The 19,241-nt window shown below is 42.1% G+C and overlaps 1 protein-coding gene across 5 annotated transcripts in view; it reads left to right on the top strand.

Annotated features, from left to right (window-relative positions):
* Positions 1-203: 203 nt before the first annotated feature.
* The window catches only part of LOC127568530 (uncharacterized), a 44,171-nt gene continuing 25,133 nt past the window's right edge, over positions 204-19,241 (top strand). For 4 of the 5 annotated variants that reach the window (XR_007956019.1, XR_007956020.1, XM_052012392.1 and 1 more), the window contains exons 1-5: positions 204-394; positions 5,684-5,731; positions 6,286-7,353; positions 14,568-14,777; positions 16,270-16,323. Coding sequence is in view for 3 of the 5 variants with exons in the window: in XM_052012392.1 (XP_051868352.1) it covers positions 376-394; positions 5,684-5,731; positions 6,286-7,353; positions 14,568-14,777; positions 16,270-16,323 (1,399 nt within the window). In the remaining 2 variants the exon portion in view is untranslated. The other variant, XM_052012393.1, reaches the window with a different exon arrangement.

Raw genomic sequence — 19,241 nt, 5'->3', positions numbered from 1 at the left:
AATAATGGGAAATTATCTTATTAAAACTAACAGGATTCTAAGGAAGATTGACAGGATATGCTGGGAGGACCTTCCCTCTTATTTCAGCATAAGGGATTGCTTGTTAAAACAGGGATTTGGTAATTTATTTACTGAGTGTCATGAATTTTTGGGGTTTCCTCTCCCAGAGAGTGGTGGAGGCCAGGTTATTGACAAGGCAGAAATTGACAGACGTTTAACTTTACAAGAGAGTTGAGAGGGAGTAGGAAAGTGGTGTTGATGGGCAAGTTTGGATCAGCCACGATCTTGCTGAACAGGCTCCTGGGGACGATTACCCTATTCCTGCTCTTGTTTATGACCAAAGAAAAAGAGTAAACATCTCCATGTTTCAGGTCGATGCCCTTTGTGGGAGGGAGTGAGTACAAGTCACTTTCTGCAGCACTTCCTCGCCGCCCCGTTTAAGGTTTAGAGCCTAAAATTCCCACTTTCCCGCGCTGTCAGGAAGCTGCGGGGAAGGCGAAGGGGAAGCCCGTGTTTTGAATGTTGCGTTTGCCGAGAGCCGCTCGAGGTTTGGCCGCGCCGAGACGCTGTAGTCGCGCCGGGCCGGGGCCGCCTCCATCTTCCAGCGGTTCAGGGCTGCAGGACGTGAGCGGAGCCGGGAGCCGCCCCACCCACCCTCCCTCCCTTCCCGTCACACTAGCCGGCCCTGAAGAGCGGCGGGGAACCGCAGCCCAGCCTTCGGTCTCCGGGTAAGATGCCCAGCCGCGCCCGCTGCCCGGGGGCCCGGGTGCGGAGGGAGCAGCCGGCGGCGGGCAGAGCTCACCTGCCCCGGTCCCGCCGGGCCCCCGCTCACTGGGCGGCCGGCGCCGTCACAGCGGCGGGGGAAACACTGCGGGACCTCCTTATTCCGGCTTCTGCCCCCTTCCTTTCCAGTCCTGGTGAAGGTTCTCGGCCCGAAACGTCGACTGTTTATTTCCCTCCATAGATGCTGCCTGACCTGCTGAGTTCCTCCAGCACTTTGTTTGTGTTGCTCCAGATTTCAGCATCTGCAGACAATTTTTTTGTCTCTGCAGCTGTTCCGCTCGGCTGGTATCGGGGGCCACGCTGCTGCCTGGTCCACGGAGCATCCCCGCCTTTTCCTGTCTCCAGTGACAGGTTGTCCTCATAATTCAGCATCATGCCACTGACATTTGCACGTATCACGTTTCCAAAACATACTAATTGTGGGTAGATGTACAATGATGTGCTCCAAAATTTGGCTTCTCTTTTTCTGCATGGGATAGTTCCACACAAGTTTAAGTGGAAGCCTTTGTGAATTTGTGTGTCCTTGATGCTAAGACTATTGGGTTGTATAGTTCAGCTGTCCATCTAATAAGTTCTGCTGTGTGTTACAATGGCTATTTTATTGCCACATTTCAAAATACATTTTATTTTTGGGACTTGTATTATAAGATATCACTCAAATTGAAACAAATGAAATCACTCATGGTCTTCTGTTACCACTGTACATTTTTATAATTTTGAATTCCATTTGTTGGCAAGAGTCTGACTAAATCCTTGCTAAAAGCAAGGAAGTTTGTTGTTCTGCCTTTTCTATAAGAAATAGAAATGGGAATATACATAACTCACCCCTTATTTTGAGACTGGGATTCTTAGTCTTAGACAGTCCATCCAGTGGAAATACCATCCTTGATCCCTGGCAAACCCACTGAACTTTTGTTTATTTCAGAAATCCCCTCTTGTTCCTCTAAATGCTGGAATAAAGCCCTGTTTACTTAATATCTCTTCAACCACGTGTGTACATAATGTTCTAGATGTGGTGTCACCAGAATTCCATATAATTTTGGGGAGATGCCTTTAATCCTGCACTAAAAACCCTCCTGCATTGAATGCCAACTACTTGTCTTCCTAATTACTTTATGCATCAGCATGTTTATGAACAGCGACCCCAGATTGCTTTGAACACTAACACTTCTGACTATTTCTTTAAAAAAAAACTTTGCTTTACTATTTATTCCACCCAAATGAATGGCTTTGGTGTTTGCACCTTGCATGCCATCTGCCATTTCCTCAGCTATGCACTTCACATGTCTGTATCCCCACAGAGTCCTCGCAAGTCATATTGCTCCTCATCTCTATCATTTGCAAACCTGGACATCTCACACTTGTTCCCATCGTTCAAATCATTGCTATTGATTGTGAGCAGGTGGGACCCGGCACCACCCCACTAGTTACACTTCCAACATGAAATGTTTATTCTTGATCTCTGTTTTTAGTCCATTGACCAATCCTAGTCCACCCCAGTATATTACCCCCAATCTTGTTTTCTAATTTTGTTAAAGTTGAGTTTATTGCCATATGCACAAGTGCATGTACGCACAGGTGCAGTGAAAAGCCTACTCGCAGTATCACAGGCATATAACATCGTATAAGCAGCATTCACAAGAAAAATGCATTGTCCCCAATTTTTACAGGAAAAAACACAATTTAAATTAAAACAAAGGTCTATTTTAGTGCAAAGTGATCAAAGCGGTCATAGTGTTGTAGTGATTAGGATTATGCCGATTGGTTCAAGAACCAAATGGTTGCAGGGAAGTTGCTGTTCTTGAACTTGGTGGTGTGGGACTTCAGGCTTCTGTACCTCCTGCTGGATGGTAGCAGTGAGAAGATGGCATGTCCCGGATGGTGGGGATCTTTGATGATGAATGTTGCCGCCTTGAGGCAGCGTCTCCTGTAGATACTACTGATGGTGGGGAGAGATGTGCCCATGATGTATTGGGCTGAGTCCACTACTCTCTGCAGCTTCTTATGTTCCTGTGTATTTGAATTGCCGTACCACACCATGGTGCAACCAGTCAGGATACTTTCAACAGTACATCTGTAGAAGTTTGTTAGAGTGTTTAGTGACAAGCTGAACCTCCCTAACCTCCAAAGTAAGTAAAGAGTTTTCTCATTTCCCTGTTATCATTTACTTTTTTTTAGCTTTTTCCATTTAGCATAAGAACATAAAGAACAGGAGCAGAAGTTGGGTAATTGGCCCCTTAAGCCAGCTCCGCCAGCCAGTAAGACCATGGCTTCTCCGATCTTGGCCTGAACACTGCTTTCTTGATCTCTCCCTACTCTTTGGCTACCTTGTAGTTTAAATGTCTGTTACTCTCTTTGACTAGATTCATTTACTCTGCCTCTACAGTTTTCTGGCATGGAGAATTCCAAACATCTAATATTTCTAATTCCTTTTATCAGAATGGTTGGATCACAATGCCATAGATTACATTTTGATTTTATGTGCCTTAAACTTCTCACTATGTCTTAATTTTTTAAATATTAACTATTTCTTGTCTACCTTCATTACCTTTTTATGTACCCATTCTACCATAATCAGGTTACACATCATACTTTTGTAGTTTGCTTTGTTTACATTTGAGACTTTGGTTTTGGATTGATCTAAATTAGTTTAAGCCTTATTGTGAAAATTCTTATAGGCTTATGACCACTCTCTCCTAAAGGTTCCAGAAGTACAAGATTATTAATTATCCTTTCTCATTGCACAGTACTTAGCCTAAGGTAGCCTTTTCCCTGTTGATTAACATAATTGATCTAGAAAACCATCTTGTATTGGTTTATTATTGTCACTTGTACCGAGGTACAGTGAAAAACTTGTATACCATTCGCACAGATCAATTCATTACACAGTGCAGATACATTGAGTTAGTACAAAGGTAGTACAGGGTAAAAACAATAACAATACAGAGTAAAGTGTCACAGCTACAGGGAAGTGCATTGCAGGTAGACAATAAGGTGTAAGGTCAAACAAGGTAGTTTGAACATTAGGGTCTTTGAGAATAGCTTGCAATGGGAACGATTAAAGCATTTATTCCTTAGTCCATCTCATTGTATCACGGTGGGATAGAAGCTGTCCTTGAGTCTGGTGTTATGTGCCCTCAGGCTCCTGTATATTCTGCTCCATGAATTCATTTCCATACTATTACTGCTAATTTGGTTTGACCAGAATATGGAGTACGTAGGTTAAAGTCCCACTAGATTATTATATTACCCTTGTTAGATATTTGTCTAGTTTCCTGGTTGTGTTACCAAAACTGTTGAGGGGCCTATGGACAACACTCATCAATGTTTTCTGCCCCTTGCTTTTTCTTAGCACCAAACTGATTTGCCTACTGTATTAAGGTCCTTTGCCCTGTCCTTTATTACCAGGGCTGCACTTCCTTTTCCATTTTGTTTGTCACTTCTAAAAGCTAAGTATCTTGGAATATTTAGCTCCCAAACTTGGTCACTTAGCAACCATAATTTTCTAATGGCTATTAGATCATTCCCATTTATATCTATTTCTGTCATCAATTCATCTATCTTGTACCTACGATTCATTTGATATGCTCATCTTTTTCCCAGCAAAGTCAATATTTATATTCGTCTTGCAATAAGCGGTTAAGGGTCAAGATATAATATACACCTCAAGTTTCCTGATTTGTTATTGTTAAGGCTAATTAATTGAATGCTAAATTTAAAATCAAAATCCATTTGGATGTTGGGTTAAGGTACATACTGTCTTCATATATAAGTACCTTATTTTATACATTGGAAGGATACAGTTTCCTTGTGACTTCTTTCGATTTACCTGTAATCAAATCATTTGTTCTATGTAATGGTATATAATGAAGAGATTTTTTTTTGCGTTTGTAATGGTGTGATAGATTCCTTGATTGTCTCACCTTAATAGAAATAAACTTGCATTTATATCATGTTTTTCATGTTCCTTTCAGGGCATCCCAAAGTGCTTTACATTCAACTAAGCTCTTTTGAACTATAATTACTGTTGCAGAGAGTGAGTTTGTTCCTTATGGCATGCCGGAAGCAGTGGGATGAATGTATCCATATTTCTTAGGTCTACAGAAACTCTCACATCTGTCTCCAATTATCAGCAATGCTGCATTGCTTTTTGTTTGAACAATAGGGTCTTTGAGAATAGCTTGCAATGGGAACGATTAAAGCATTTATTCCTTAGTTTTCCTCACAATTCTGTTTTGAGTCTTTTGATCACATTAACAACAATATTTCATTATGCGTAGCAGCTTCAATGTACCCCCATGGTACTTTATAGAAATATAGCCACCAAAATCAACACTGAACTGATGACAAGTTTGGTCAGAGGTCAGTTTTCAGGAAGGGGGAGGTGGGAAGGTGTTCCATTGCTTCGAGTATAGCCAACTGAAAGCGTTATTGGTGGTACAAAGAACTTTGGCAGTACACAGAAGCCAGAAGAAAGCAGAGTTCTCAGAAAATTATAAGGTTAGAGATAACAAGTAATAAAGACGTGTAAATGCAAGGGTAGAGTTTTAAATTTGGGGCACTGGTGTCCTGGAGTTAACTTAGCTCATTGTTTAAAGGAAGGATGGGTTTATGGTCCTGAGAAATATGGGTAGTAAAGTGGGCGTAGTGTTCTTTCTGGAGCATTGAAGGATGGAGTCTAGTCAGGCAAGTTTTAAAACAGTTAAAACTAGAAATGGATAGGGGTATAAACAAGCTTTGCAGTAGCTCATGAGTTGAGACAAGGGCAAGGACAAAATCAAATGGTAGTACAGAGGTGGAAGTAGCAATGATTATGATTTTTAAAAATATTTTTCTGAGTGAGTTGGTTTTTATTTGATATGTAGTTTATACTTCAGCATTATGTTTCAATTTGTTGCAGATTATACAAGTGAATTTGACATGGAAAATATGGAAGTCAAAGCTAAAGGTGAGTTGAATTGTGTGCAGTTCTGGTTGCATAGCTATAGGAAGTATGTCATTAAGCTGGAAAGGGTGCAGAAAAGATTCATAAGGATGTTACCGGGACTGAAGGGCTTGGGTGATAAATATAGGCTGGGGCTGTTTTCCTTGGAGCATTGGAGGCTGAGGGGGTGACCTTATAGACGTATATAAAATCACAAGGGGCATAGATAAGTTGAATAGTCAGAGTCTTTTTCTCAGGATTGAGGAAGGCATAGGTTTAAGTTGAGAGGGGAAAGATTTAAAGGGGACCTGAGGGGCAAGTTTGTTCACAGAGATGGTGGTGTGTATATGGAATGAACTCCCAGAGACGGAGGTGAGTATAATGTTTCAAAGACATTTGAACATGTATGTAGATAGAAAATGTTTGGGATATGGGACTAGCTCAGCTAGGCAACTTGGTCGCATGGATGAGTTGGGCCTGTTTCCGTGCTGTATTACTCTATGACTATAATAGTAAGTATTTGAGAAGCCCAAGCAAGTAGTTACATTATTTTTGATCAAACTTTTTTCTTTTTTCAGATTATACATTCCCAAAAGAAAGCCATTCCAGTTCAGTGTTTCATTTGACACGCGAACACCTTGAACTGTTGGTGATTTGGTCACACTGTCACGGCAATCAGTGCACATTTACCCCAATTTGGAGAGAGATTGTTGAAGAACACCAAAATGGAGTCCTAGCAATTCTGTGGGAGTGCGAAGCTGGTCACTCCTACCACTGGTGGACTGGAGGTGTGTGTCAGTTACCATGTGATCAAGAGAAATCCAGAGCTCAGTTCCCTGCAAAATCTAAACATTTGGAAGATGATTTGGCAACATCTGGACAAATACGAAAGGCACATAGAATTAAGACTGCTGACAATGATTTAGCCAAAGAAATGGATTCATCTGATGGCTCTTGCAAGCCTTTTCTACCAACCAGTGTTAAGACAGCTTGGAATGGAACATCAGTTTCACACGCACTTTCTACCCATCATTCATGGAGAGAAACAACGTTTGCTGCTGACAGAGAAAAATTGGGTGTCAGTGGTGCAACAGGTAAAACATCAACTGGTAACAGACCTGAAATTGTTTACATAAAAACTGAAAAAGAAGAAACCACAGATTATAATAAGCACTGTGAGATCAAAGATGAAAATAGAAGTCAGAATCGAGAGCCGAAGAAATATCATTTGAGCAATAGTTCCTTGGTTGTAGGGCAATCATCTGAACATTACATGTGTTCAGCTGACACCTGCAATATGTCAAATGGCTGTAGAAAACGATCATCTTCATTCACTGATGACCAGTGTTCTGATCCATCACTAATGTCTCACTGTAATAGCGGCAAATTGCATGTTGCAGAGCACCACTCCCCTCATCCAGTTTCCAGAGGACCTTGCTTAGTGGAGAACACCATGAAGCCATCAGACATGTCAGCAGGGCATTACTGTATTGGGTCAACTAAGCCAACAAATCAGAATCAGAGTGGTGCAAATCTGGGGCCTCTTTTAGATTCCGAATATGGTCGATCTTTAACCCATAATTCTGATGTTGACGAACCTGAATTGCAGTGCAACAGTCCAGTACTTGGACAGGAGGGAGTTGTAGGTAAGTGCATTTTTCTTTTTGTGACTTTGCATTTGTAAAGCTACTGTTTCAGTAGCTATGCGACTGTAGCTGATAGCCTTCTTAACTGTTGAAATACATGATCACAGACTCTATATTATGGTGAGGAATAGGGCCACCTTGATGGGGGATGGAGGTGTATAAACACTGGACATCCATGGTGAAGATGAGGCGGCGGGGGCTGGGGAATCGTTGGTGGAGGACATGTGAGGTGTCCCAGATGTAGGTGGGAAGGGACTGGACAAGAGGAGACAGGATAAAGTCAAGGCATGAAAAATACTATGATGCTGGAGGAACTCAGCAGGCCAGGCAGCATCCGTGGAGAATAGCAGGCTGTCAACGTTTCAGGACTGGACCCTTCAGGACTGAAGATAGGAAAAGGGGAAGCCAGATATATAGGAGGGAAAAGCAGTGCAGTGATAGGTGGACAAAAGAGGGGAGGCGGGGTGGGCACAAGGTGGTGATAGGTAGATGCAGGTAAGAGATAGTGACAGGCAGGTGCGGGGGACGGAGGAGATGGGTCGAAGGTAAAGAGAAAAAAAGAGAGAGAGGCATAGTTGGGGATGGGTTATCTGCATCTACCTATCACCACCTTGTGCCCACCCCACCTCCTCTCTTTTGTCCACCTATCACTGCTCTGCTTTTCCCTCCCATATATCGGGCTTCCCCTTTTCCTATCTTCAGTCCTGAAGAAGGTTCCTGACCTGAAACGTTGATAGCCTGCTCTTCTCCATGGATGTTGCCTGGCCTGCTGATTTCCTCCAGCATCATAGTGTTGCCACCCCCAACCCCCCAACCCCCAGCCCCGCCCAACCCCCCCAACCCAACCCCCAGCCCCGCCCAACCCCCCCAACCATGCCTCTTTTCTTCCCTTTCCTAGCTTATCTCTTCTTTTGTACCCTCTCCCCCTTTTTTTCCTCCTTACCTTTGACCCATCCCCCGGTGAATCTGCTCTCCCCTCCTCCCCCGCACCTGCCTGTCACTATCTCTTACCTGCATCTACCTATCATCACTTTGTGCCCACCCCGCCTCTCCCCTTTTATCCACCTATCACTGCTCTGACCTAGCTTGTCTCTGTTACTGAAATAGCATGGATATTGAACTATTTTTTTTATTTAGGACAAAATAGTTACTTGTCATAGTGTCACTAAAGAGGATTTTTTCCCCTTTTGCATGCAACCTTGACCATGCTTTGAGAGAAAGTCATGCTGCAAGTGGGATAAAGATTCCACACAGTTACACATACATATACCCATTCCTTACTGGTGAATTGCAATGGGCCTCGTAAGACTGCAGAACACTTAGAGTCATAGAGCTGTATAGCACGGAAAAAGGCCCTTTGGCCCATACGTGTCCATGCTGACCAAGAAGTATATTCAAGCTAATCCCATTTTCCAGCACTTGGCCCATATTCCTGTAAACACTTGTCATCCATATACCTATCCACAAACTTCTTAAATACATCAAATGTACCTGCCTCAGCCAGTTCCTCTGGCAGTTAGTTCCATATAACTACATACATCTACCACGTGCCGTGTGTGTTTAAAAAAAAATTGCCCCTCAAGTCCTTATTTAAACCTTTCACCTCTAACCTTAAAACTATGTCCTCTAGTTTCTGATTTTCCCAAATCAGGAAAAAGACCGCTCACCATATCTATACCCTTCATGATTTTATATACCTCTGTGAGATCACCCCTCAGTCTCCTACGGTCCAAGGACGAAAAGCCCAGCCTGTCTAACCTCTCCCTATAACTCAGTCCCTCAAATCTGGGCAACATCCTTGTAAATCTTTTTTGCACTCTTTCCTATTTAATCACATCTTTGTGTGATGTTGAAAAATAGTTTGAGGCAATGAAATCTGTTCTTGTGGTTAATAACTGGATTATTACTGTAAATCAAAGTCTCTTAAAAGTTAACATGCATCAGATAAGAATCAGATAAGATATCTTTATTAGTCACATGTACATCGAAACACACAGTGAAATGCATCTTTTGCGTAGAGTGTTTTGGGGGCAGCCTGCAAAGTGTCGCCACGCTTCCAGCGCCAACATAGCATGCCCACAACTTCCTAAACTGTACGTCTTTGGAATGTGGAAGGAAACCGGAGCACCCTGAGTAAACCCATGCAGACATGGGGACAATGTACAAACTCCTTACAGACAGTGACCGGAATTGAACCTGGGTCACTGGCGCTGTAATAGCATAATGCTAACCGCTACACTACTGTGCCTGCCCACATTATAACAAATTGAGATTGTGGATTTAATTTCCAACTGATTCACAGAGAGGTTGCTCAGGAAGTAATACAATGAATGAATGCCTGCAAGGATTATACCAATAATATACAACACTTCAATAAAACAGAAAATGCTGGAAACACTCAGCAAGTCAGATAGCATTTCTCTCGGTTGGGGTGTACCCACGTGGGGAGGGGGACAGAGAGAAAGAGAAGGTGTCAGTGTTTGAGGTCAATCATTTTTTGTTGCAGCTGGGGAAGATTAAAAATAAAAAAAATGTGTTTTAAGTTGCAGAAAAAGGTGAAAGGAAGGAGAAAAACGAAGAAAGTTCTGCAATAGGGTGATGTGTAGGAGGAATTAAATGGAAAAAGAGGGGATATTTGTTTTTTATATAGAGTCATAGGGTTGTACAGCACAGAAATGGGTCTTTTGGCCCACCACGTCCATGTCCATCTACACTAATCCCATTTGTCCTTCTATGCCTTGACTGTTTAAGTGTCTCTCTAAATCTGTCTTAAAAGTACTAATTGTATTTGATTCCATCTCCTCCTCTGGCAATGTGTTCCAGACATCAATCACTCTCTATGTGGGGGAGAAAAAACTTAGCCCTAAGGTCCTCTTTGGATCTCCTACCTCTCACTTTAAAACTTTGCCTTAATGTCCCTGGTCAGACCCCACTTGGAGTATTGTGTTCAGTTCTGGTCGCCTCACTACAGGAAAAATGTGGAAGCCATAGAGAGGGTGCAGAGGAGATTTACAAGGATGCTGCCTGGAATGCGGAGCATGCCTTATGAAAGCAGGTTGAGGGAACTTGGCCTTTTCTCCTTGGAGAGACGGAGGATGAGGGGGGACCTGATAGAGGTGTATAAGATGATGAAAGGTATTGATAGGGTAGATAGTCAGAGGCTTTTCTCCAGGGCTGAATTGGTGGCCACAAGAGGACGTAGGTTTAAGGTGCTGGGGAGTAGATATAGAGGAGATGTCAGGGGTAAGTTTTTTACTCAGAGAGTTGGAAAGGGCTGCCGGAAATGGTGGTGGAGGCGGATATGATAGGGTCTTTCAAGAGACTGTTAGATAGGTATATGGAGCTGAGTAAAATAGAGGGCTATGGGTAAGCCTAGTAATTTCTAGGGTAGGGACATGTTCAGCACAGCTTTGTGGGCCGAAGGTCCTGAATTGTGCTGTAGTTTTTCTATGTTTCTATGTTTTTGATACCCCTGCTATGGGAAAATATTTTGATTATCTGCCCTTTCCGTGCCTCTCATAATTTTATATACTTCTATCAGGTCATTCTTCAGCCTCCTTTGATTCAGGAAAATAAACCCAGCCTATCCAATGTCTCCCCATAACTAAAGTCATCTAATTTTGGCAACGTCCTGATGAATCTCCTCTGCACACGCTCCAGCGCAATCACAGCCTTCCTATAGCGTGGTGACCAGAACTAAAGTGCTGCCTTCCCATAGTTTTGTAAAGTTGCAAAATAACAAACCAGCTCTTATATTCTATGCCCTGATCTATGAAGTCAAGCATGCCATATCCCTTCTTAACCAGCCTATCCACACGTTACCACTTTCAGGGAACTATGGATTTGGGCCCCCCAGGTCTCACTGTTCATCAATATTCCTTAGTTCCCTACCATATACTGTACATGTCTTACCCCTGTTTGACTGCCCAAATTGCATTACCTTGCACTTATTGGGATTAAATTCCATCTGCCAGTGCTCTGCCCAACTTTCCAACTAATCTATATCCTGTTGTAGGCTTATACAGCTTTTCTCACTATCTATAACATCACCAGCTTTCGTGTCATCTGCAAGATTGGGGGCAACTGCTGGAGGGGAAAACAACATCTGATAATTTGTAGGTGCTTTAATGCAAGATGGTAAGAATTCAGAGTCAACGTGTCCTTGTAAGGGTAAGATGCAAAGATGGTAAGTTTAAGGAACCTTGTTACATGAAGGATATTGAAGATTTGCGCAGGAAAAAGAAGGAAGCAAATGTCGGGTATGGGAAATTGGCATTGAATGAGTCCTTTTTGGTTTATTGGGGATTTAGGAGAGAACTTAAGAAATTAGGAGGGCAAAAAGGGCCTGTGAATCGACATTGACAGGAAGAATTAAGGAGAATTCTAAAACCTTTTAGAAGTATATTAGAACCAAGAGGGTAGCTCAGGAAAGAGTCGGCCCCCTCAGGGACCAAAGGGGTAATCTATGTGTGGAGCCAGGACATAGAGCAAGGTCCTAAATGAACAATTCTCATTGGTATTCACCAGGGAAAAGGATGTGGAGGCTGCAGAGTTGAGGAAGGGATACGCTGATATTCCAGAACGTGTCTGTATCAGGAAGTAGATAATGTTAGAAATATTGGTGCAAATTAGGGTGGATAAATCCCCAGGGCCTGACGAGATCTGTCCCAGGATGCTAAGCAGAAGCAAGGCAAGAGATTGCTGAGGCCCTGACAGAGATTTTTGCATCTTAATTCGCCATGGATGAGGTACCAGAAGACTGGAGGATAGCTAATGTTGTCCCCTTATTCAAAAAGAGCAGGAGAGATAAGCCTGAAAACTACAGGCTGGTGAGCCTTGCATCAGTGGTAGGGAGGTTGTTGGAGAAGATTCTGAGGTACAGGATTTATGTTCAATTGGAAAGTCAGGGACTGATTAGGAGGAGTCAGCATGGTTTTGCACAGGGAAGATCATGTCTCACAAATCTGATTGAGCTTTTTGAGGGAAGTAACAAAAAAAAAATTGATGAAGTAGGCACAATAGATGTGTTTATATGAACTTCAGTAAGGTCATGCTGAAGCACGCCTTTGGAACATCAACAGATGGTGTCTACCTCCACACCAGATCAGACGGGAAGCTGTTCAGTCTGGGCGAAAACCAAGGTTCGCAAAGTACTCATCAGGGACATGTTGTTTGCAGACGACGCGGCACTGGCAACACACTCTGAAGAGTAACTGCAAAGCCTCATGGACAGCTTCTCAAGAGCCTGCCAGGATTTTAGGTTGACCATCAGCCTGAAGAAGCTGAACGTTTTGGGTCAGTGTGTTGAGCACTGCCCTGCCGTTACCATCAACAACTATGAGCTGGAGGTAGTCCATGAGTTCACGTACCTTGGCTCCACCATCACAGATAGTCTCTCCCTAGACTCCGAGATCAACAGACGGTTCGGACGAGCAGCCTCAACATTCGCCAGGTTGGCAAAGCAAGTCTGGGAGAACAGAAAGCTGACAACACACACCAAGGTTGCAGTCTACAGGCCCGCGTCCTCAGCACGCTGCTTTACAGCAGCGAGACCTGGAGCCTCTACTCCAGACAGGAGTGGCATCTTAATGCCTTCCACCTTCATAGCCTGAGACGCATCCTGGACATCAAGTGGACTGACAGAGTCACCAACAACGAGGTCCTGACCCGCGCTCAGATACCCAGCCTCTTCACCTTGCTTCAACAATGCCGTCTCCGCTGGCTGGGCCACATACATCGCATGCCAGACAGGAGGATCCCGAAAGACCTGCTGTACGGGGAGTTGGTCTCTGGCAAGAGAGCGCAAGGACGGCCCCATCTTCGCTTCAAAGATGTCTGCAAGAGAGACATGAAGTCACTGAACATGAACGTCGTGAGGTGGGAAGAAATTGCAAGTGATCACTCTCGCTGGAGGCTGGAACTACACAGAGGTCTGAAACAAGGAGAAGAGAAGCTGAGGCTAGCTGCTGAAGAAAAGTGCACTCGCCAGAAAAACAGCACCAAAGTAACACAGGAGGACAGCACCTTCAAGTGCAGTTGCTGCAGCCGAGACTGTCGCTCTTGTGTAGGACTCTACGGTCACAACAGACATTGCTCTACCACTACCAACTGAAACAAGAATCTCCATGCACAGATCCATGGTCTCGCGAGACTAACGGATGCTACCAAGGCTTTCGATGAGGTCCCACTTGGTAGGCTGGTCCAGAAGGTTAAGGCACAAGGGATTCGAGGCACATCAGCAAACTGGATCCAAAATTGGCTTGGTAATAGGAAGCAGAAGATTGTGGTAGATGGGTGTTTTTCCGATTGGAGGTCTGTAACAAGTGACGTAGCATGGGGTTTGGTGCTGGGACCTTTGTTTCTAACATGTACGTATATAAATGAATTGGATGAGAATGAAGGTGATATGATTAGTAAGTGTGCATAAATTGGTGGAGCTGGTAGATAGCAAAGAAGGTTGTCTAAGTATACAAAGGACATTGATCAGCAGGAAAGCTGGGTGGAGTGGTGGCAGTTGGAATTTAATCCAGACAAGTGTGAGGTAATGTACTTTGGGAGGTCAAATTCTGGTAGGTCATATAGAGTAAATGGCAGGACCTTGGGGGTATTATTGCACTGAAGAACAATAACCTCAATTTTTCTGAGGGATACATTCCTGAAACAATGGATCCTGAAAGCTATGAACACTATTTATTCCATGCTGACTCCTGGAGATTACTTTGCAGACAGGATTATTAAAGCTGAATGAGACTTTTATTTGCTGGGAGATTTGCCATGAATTTTCTCAAGGTGGTAAGTTACATAGACACAGGCAGAGGCTCCAATGCCGGACTGTTAGTGTGGACTATCACTATTAATATTAGTAGTGGAATACCTGGCTGGGGAGGGGTTGTGCTTTTAGCCGTCTCTTTCAAAATTTCACACTTTTAAAAACAAAGGAGAAAATCCCCCCGGGATTGTCGAGATGCTCACTCAATGTGTTTACTAATTTCTTCATTTGCAGAGGAACCAACTAACTTAAAAGTTTCATCAAGAGCATGTCAGTGGGCTTTGTCCTCAAATATGCAAAACTGAAAATTAAGGGTTTGCTATAATACAGCACACAAGGCTTAGATTTTTTTTGTCTAAAATATCTTTGATTAGTAATATATACATTTACCACAGTAGTTTTAAAAAAAAGCCTAAACAGGATGCCTTAATTTTTATGTTGCCAGAGTTTTTGCATACTATTTTGAAAGCTGACGTCGTGGACGAGATCTTCTCTAATGCTCGATTAGCAAATGAAATTGATGTTGAAGTTTTGACAGAGAATCTCAGTGGGAAGGAAGCTGTTCTTCTGGATCCTGGAATTCAGACAAGTGCACGAATGTATTTCAGTGCTGGTGGATGGGCAGCAGTTGCCGCAGCACTTGAAGTATTGGGAGGTGAGTGAACCTTCCTGTTCTCTCTGAAACAGTCCAATATTCATCCAGCTTACAGATTGCAGGCCAAAAATATCTTTCATTGAATGCATTTGACTCATAAATTACAGATCAATTGTCATGTATTTAAACAAGGATTCTTTCATAAGTCATTTCCATTATAGGGATTTGATGGCCCTTATTTCATATTTCAGCTATACTATTGTATTGAAACGGGAGAAAAGGAAAGAAAATGCTCTGGAGGAGGGATAATAGGATATATTCCCTTTTTGGATGACTTCACCTACAGGGAGGTTGTCATGGTGTCTTGTTTCTGTTTGTCAAACAATTAAAAATTGCCATGCCGAAAAATTTCTTCATATTTAAGAGTAATACAAAGAGTAAAGAATGTAAAAAGTAGGCCAATTGTCCCTGATTGATTGATCTCATTAAAATCAGTGAAATCTACAGCACAGATGAAAGCCACTGGTGTCATGCTGAAAAATCTCCAGATTAATTCCATTTTTAACTTTTTGGGTTGTGAGTTCAACCAGTTACTTTCTATGTGCACTGAGAGTTTCTGTCTCCATTTCTCTTTCAGAAAGTATCCACTCTCCAGGTGATTTTTTTTTCTTCCCAACTCTCCTCTAATTCTATAGCTTATCTTGAATCTATGTCTCCTGGTTGTTGATCTCCCTGGTAAGTGAAGCAGGCGCTTCCTGTCCAGCATATCTACAACCTCATAATTTTATGTACTTTCAGTGAATCTCCCCTCAACTTTCTCTATTCCAAAGAAAATGACTCCAGCCAAACCAATCTTTCCTTGTAACTAAAAACACCACTTTTGTCAACTTCCTCACAGATCTCCTATCAGTCGTCTTTGTTACTACGATATCTGTCCTATTATGTTGTGATCAGAGGTCCAATTAGAGTTTTATACAGTTCTACATGACTTCCCTGCTTTTATGTGCCTTGGCCAATGAAGGCAAGTATTTTATGCCTTCATAAGCATCTGATCTACCTGCTTCTCTATCTCTAGGGGTGTCTGGACTTGCAGTCCAGGATTCATCTTTTCCTCTGTGCTTTAGAGTATCCAATTGTTTCTTGTGTGTTTCCTCACCATATTTCCACTCCCTGAATGCATTTCTCTCACTTTTCCAAATTGAATTCTTTTGCCATTTTCTGCCTACCTTGCTTCCTGACCTCGAGGTCTTCTTGCAGCCTCTATTTGTTTTCCTTGCCAACGATCACACGAATACTTTTAATAGTATCTGCGAACTGGTAATGGAAATCGAAAAGAATTTCAGTTTTGTTAAATAGCATAGTGGCTATGTCCATACGATTTCTTAGTTCACTAATCTGTGTTGCAAACTAATTTTATTAAAAAGGTAACCAAGTAAAACAACTATTTGGGGTGGGGGAATAGGCACTTCAAAAATTAAGGAAAATAGTTTGTTTTAACTTTAAAATTGAGTTTATAGAATAGTAATTCTAACAACATCACTCTTTATGGCAGAGGCCTTGGAAAGGAGCAAAGGTGGCCAAGATATGGAAGACTCAATAACAGAAGGTAACTTGTATCTTCGCAGACTTTTTTTTCCTTATGTTAGTCTATTGAATTTTCACTGGGAGTTCTTCCCAGTGTACTTGTCAATGCAACCAAGGTCAGTTAAACAGGTTAAGGCAGAAATTCAAAGTTTGCTACTTGCATTAAGTGCCCATGTACAATAGCGGTGGCTTGTTGTACTCTACTGCTGAAATTTGACCCCATTGAAGTTAATGAGATCAAACTTCTATGTCTTTATAATTGCTCTATAGGACCTGGAGAACCTTGCTGTGCGTGGTGTATCTGCCATATTTCCCACAATGCAACTATTACTATATTGCAAGATTGCTTTATTGATTGTTATGCACTTTTTGAAAAGACTATATAAATGCTAGTCTTTTTAAATTTGAAATGTATAGTTATGCCTTTGCGTTTATACATTTAAGCAATGGATATTGATTGCCAGTATTGAATGCATGCACAACCTAATGTGGGTAAGTTTAACGTTCTCCTTTGTTGCAAAATCAATTTTTTACTTGGCTAATAATCCAGGGAAGTGATGCTGAGGTCTGGAGCTCAGAGATCACAGATTGGCAGTTTGAAAATTTGCATTTTGTTTTGGGAAAGAAGTTTTGGTACCAGTAAATGAATATGAGGCTGAAAATAGAAGTCCAAATGGATCAATAGAGTCCTTTGGGGAAGGGGCTTGTATTTTGACCTATTGTGATGCAAATCTGGTTGTCTCTCAACTGCCTTTTGCAGTATCCTAACAAACTATTCAATTGTATTGAACAGCTAGAAAGAAAAAAAAATTGGAAAGGACCCCCTAAGGTACTAAACCAGAACATACCAAAAGTACACCCAGCATGTAGGATCCTGCATTACTTGGAAACTGGTGTCAACATTGGGAGAGTTGTCATGCAGACTAGTCAATCAATATCTTGACATTCATACTGACCATCCTCTTATCTCCCAGGTTTTGCTGACAAGAGTGTTAACTTAAGAGGTCAAGGTACTGTGATTTATAAGTGAGGAAAGAGTGGATTTAGGAGTATGGAATTTATCAAACCTCAGGTTAAGTGTGGACAAAGAAATTTGTGGTTTACCACCTCCTGCCCTCCCCTAGCTTGGAGGCAGTTTTCAAGTTAGCAAGGGCACACAATGCACTCTGCCTAGAGAATATCAATGTTCATCAGTAGGTTCAGCTTTGTAGCTCTATCTCTGATAAATTATTTGATGTGATACTCGCCAATCTACATCTTGCAGAGTGCACCATTTGTGATGGTATTAGTTGGGGGGTGGAGGGAATACAGCATGTTTCACGTGAACTACATCCTGCTTCTGAGGACAGCCTTCAAGACCTTAATGCTACTCTGGCATAGTTTAAGAAAAGATTAGGATCTTAAAATTTGGCATCCATTAAGCAGTGTAAGCTGTCAACAGAAGTAGAACTATGTACCACTACAGCATGCTGCAGGAGTAAGTGTTTTGGCCTGCTCCACATACAATGCAATCATGTAGGATCATGTACTTCAACATCCTGTTCGTGCCTTTTTTCCCATTATCCTTGATCCTGTAGTATTAAGAAATATGTCTACCACTTTCTTGAATATATTTAATGACTTGGCCTTCACTCCTTATGTGGTAGAGAATTCCGTAGGTTTACCACTCTTTGGGTGAAGAAATTTCTCCTGATCTCGGTTCTAAATGGCATGCTCAGTATCCTGAGGCTGTAATCCCTGGTTCTGGATGCTCCAGCCATTGGGAATATCCTGCACTTATCTAGTCTGCTTAGTCCTGTTAGAGTTTATGAATTTCCATGAGATTCCCCTCTCACTGTTCTAAACTCAGTTGAATGTAGGCCTAATTGACTCAGTCTCTCCTCAGACAGAAGAGGCACAAGTCCTGTCATCACAAGAATTGATCTATTACACCTTTGTTGCACTCACGCCATGGCAAGAATATCCATCCTCAGTTAAGGAGATCAAATCTGTACGCAAATCTCCATCAAGGCACTGCACAGCTGCAAAAAGACATCCTTGCTCCTGTATTCAAATTCTCCTGAAATTCACACCAGTATGCCATTTGCCTACATAACAGCTTGCTGCACCTGAACACTTGTCTTCAGAAACTGGTTTACAAGGAGACCCAGGTCTCATTGCATCTTACAGTTTGTCACCATTTGGAATAAGTTGTCTTTATGTTTTTAAAGTTAAAGTCGAATTTATTTTCATATGCACAAGTACATGTATGCATAGGTGCAATGATAAACTTGTTTGCAGTAGCATCACAGGCAGATAGCATCATATCATTAGCATTAAAACAAAAATTTAAAAAAATTTACAAGAAAGTACACAATTAGAACAAAAAAAAGTCCATTTTAGGGCCAAGTGGTCAAGGTAATCATAGTGTTCGCCATAATTTGACACTTTGAGCCAAAGTGTTGGCTCCATGTTAAACTGCATCTGTTACGCATTTTCCCACTCAGCCGACTTGTTTAAGTCATATTGGAGCCCTTTTGAATTCTCCTCAGAGCTGACATTCCCATCCCTCAGCATTGTGTTATTTGCAAACTTAGAGATTTTACAATTAATTTCCTCTTCTAAATCATTGATATGTATTGTGAATAACTGAGACTCAAGGACTGATCCCTGTGGCTCCCCACCTGTCAGTGCCTGCCACTGGAAAAAGACCCATTCATTCCTGTTGCCTGTTTCCTGTTTGTCAACCAATTCTCATTATAATCCCATATGCTTTAATTTTGCATTCTAACTGCTTATATAAAATCTTATCAAATGCTGAAAGCCCAAGTACATCATATCCACTGATTCTCCCTATTTTATGCTATTAGTTGGATCCTCAAAATAGTTCAGTAGATTTGTTAAGCATGATTTCCCTTTCATATCTCCTTGCTGACTTTGCCCAATCAGTTAGATTTCCAG

This window comes from Pristis pectinata, chromosome 3, assembly GCF_009764475.1.
Source record: "Pristis pectinata isolate sPriPec2 chromosome 3, sPriPec2.1.pri, whole genome shotgun sequence".
In the NCBI taxonomy this organism is placed as follows: domain Eukaryota; kingdom Metazoa; phylum Chordata; class Chondrichthyes; order Rhinopristiformes; family Pristidae; genus Pristis; species Pristis pectinata.
The sequence above is the reverse complement of the archived record's forward strand: the minus strand, read 5'-3'. Positions and strand labels throughout refer to the sequence as shown.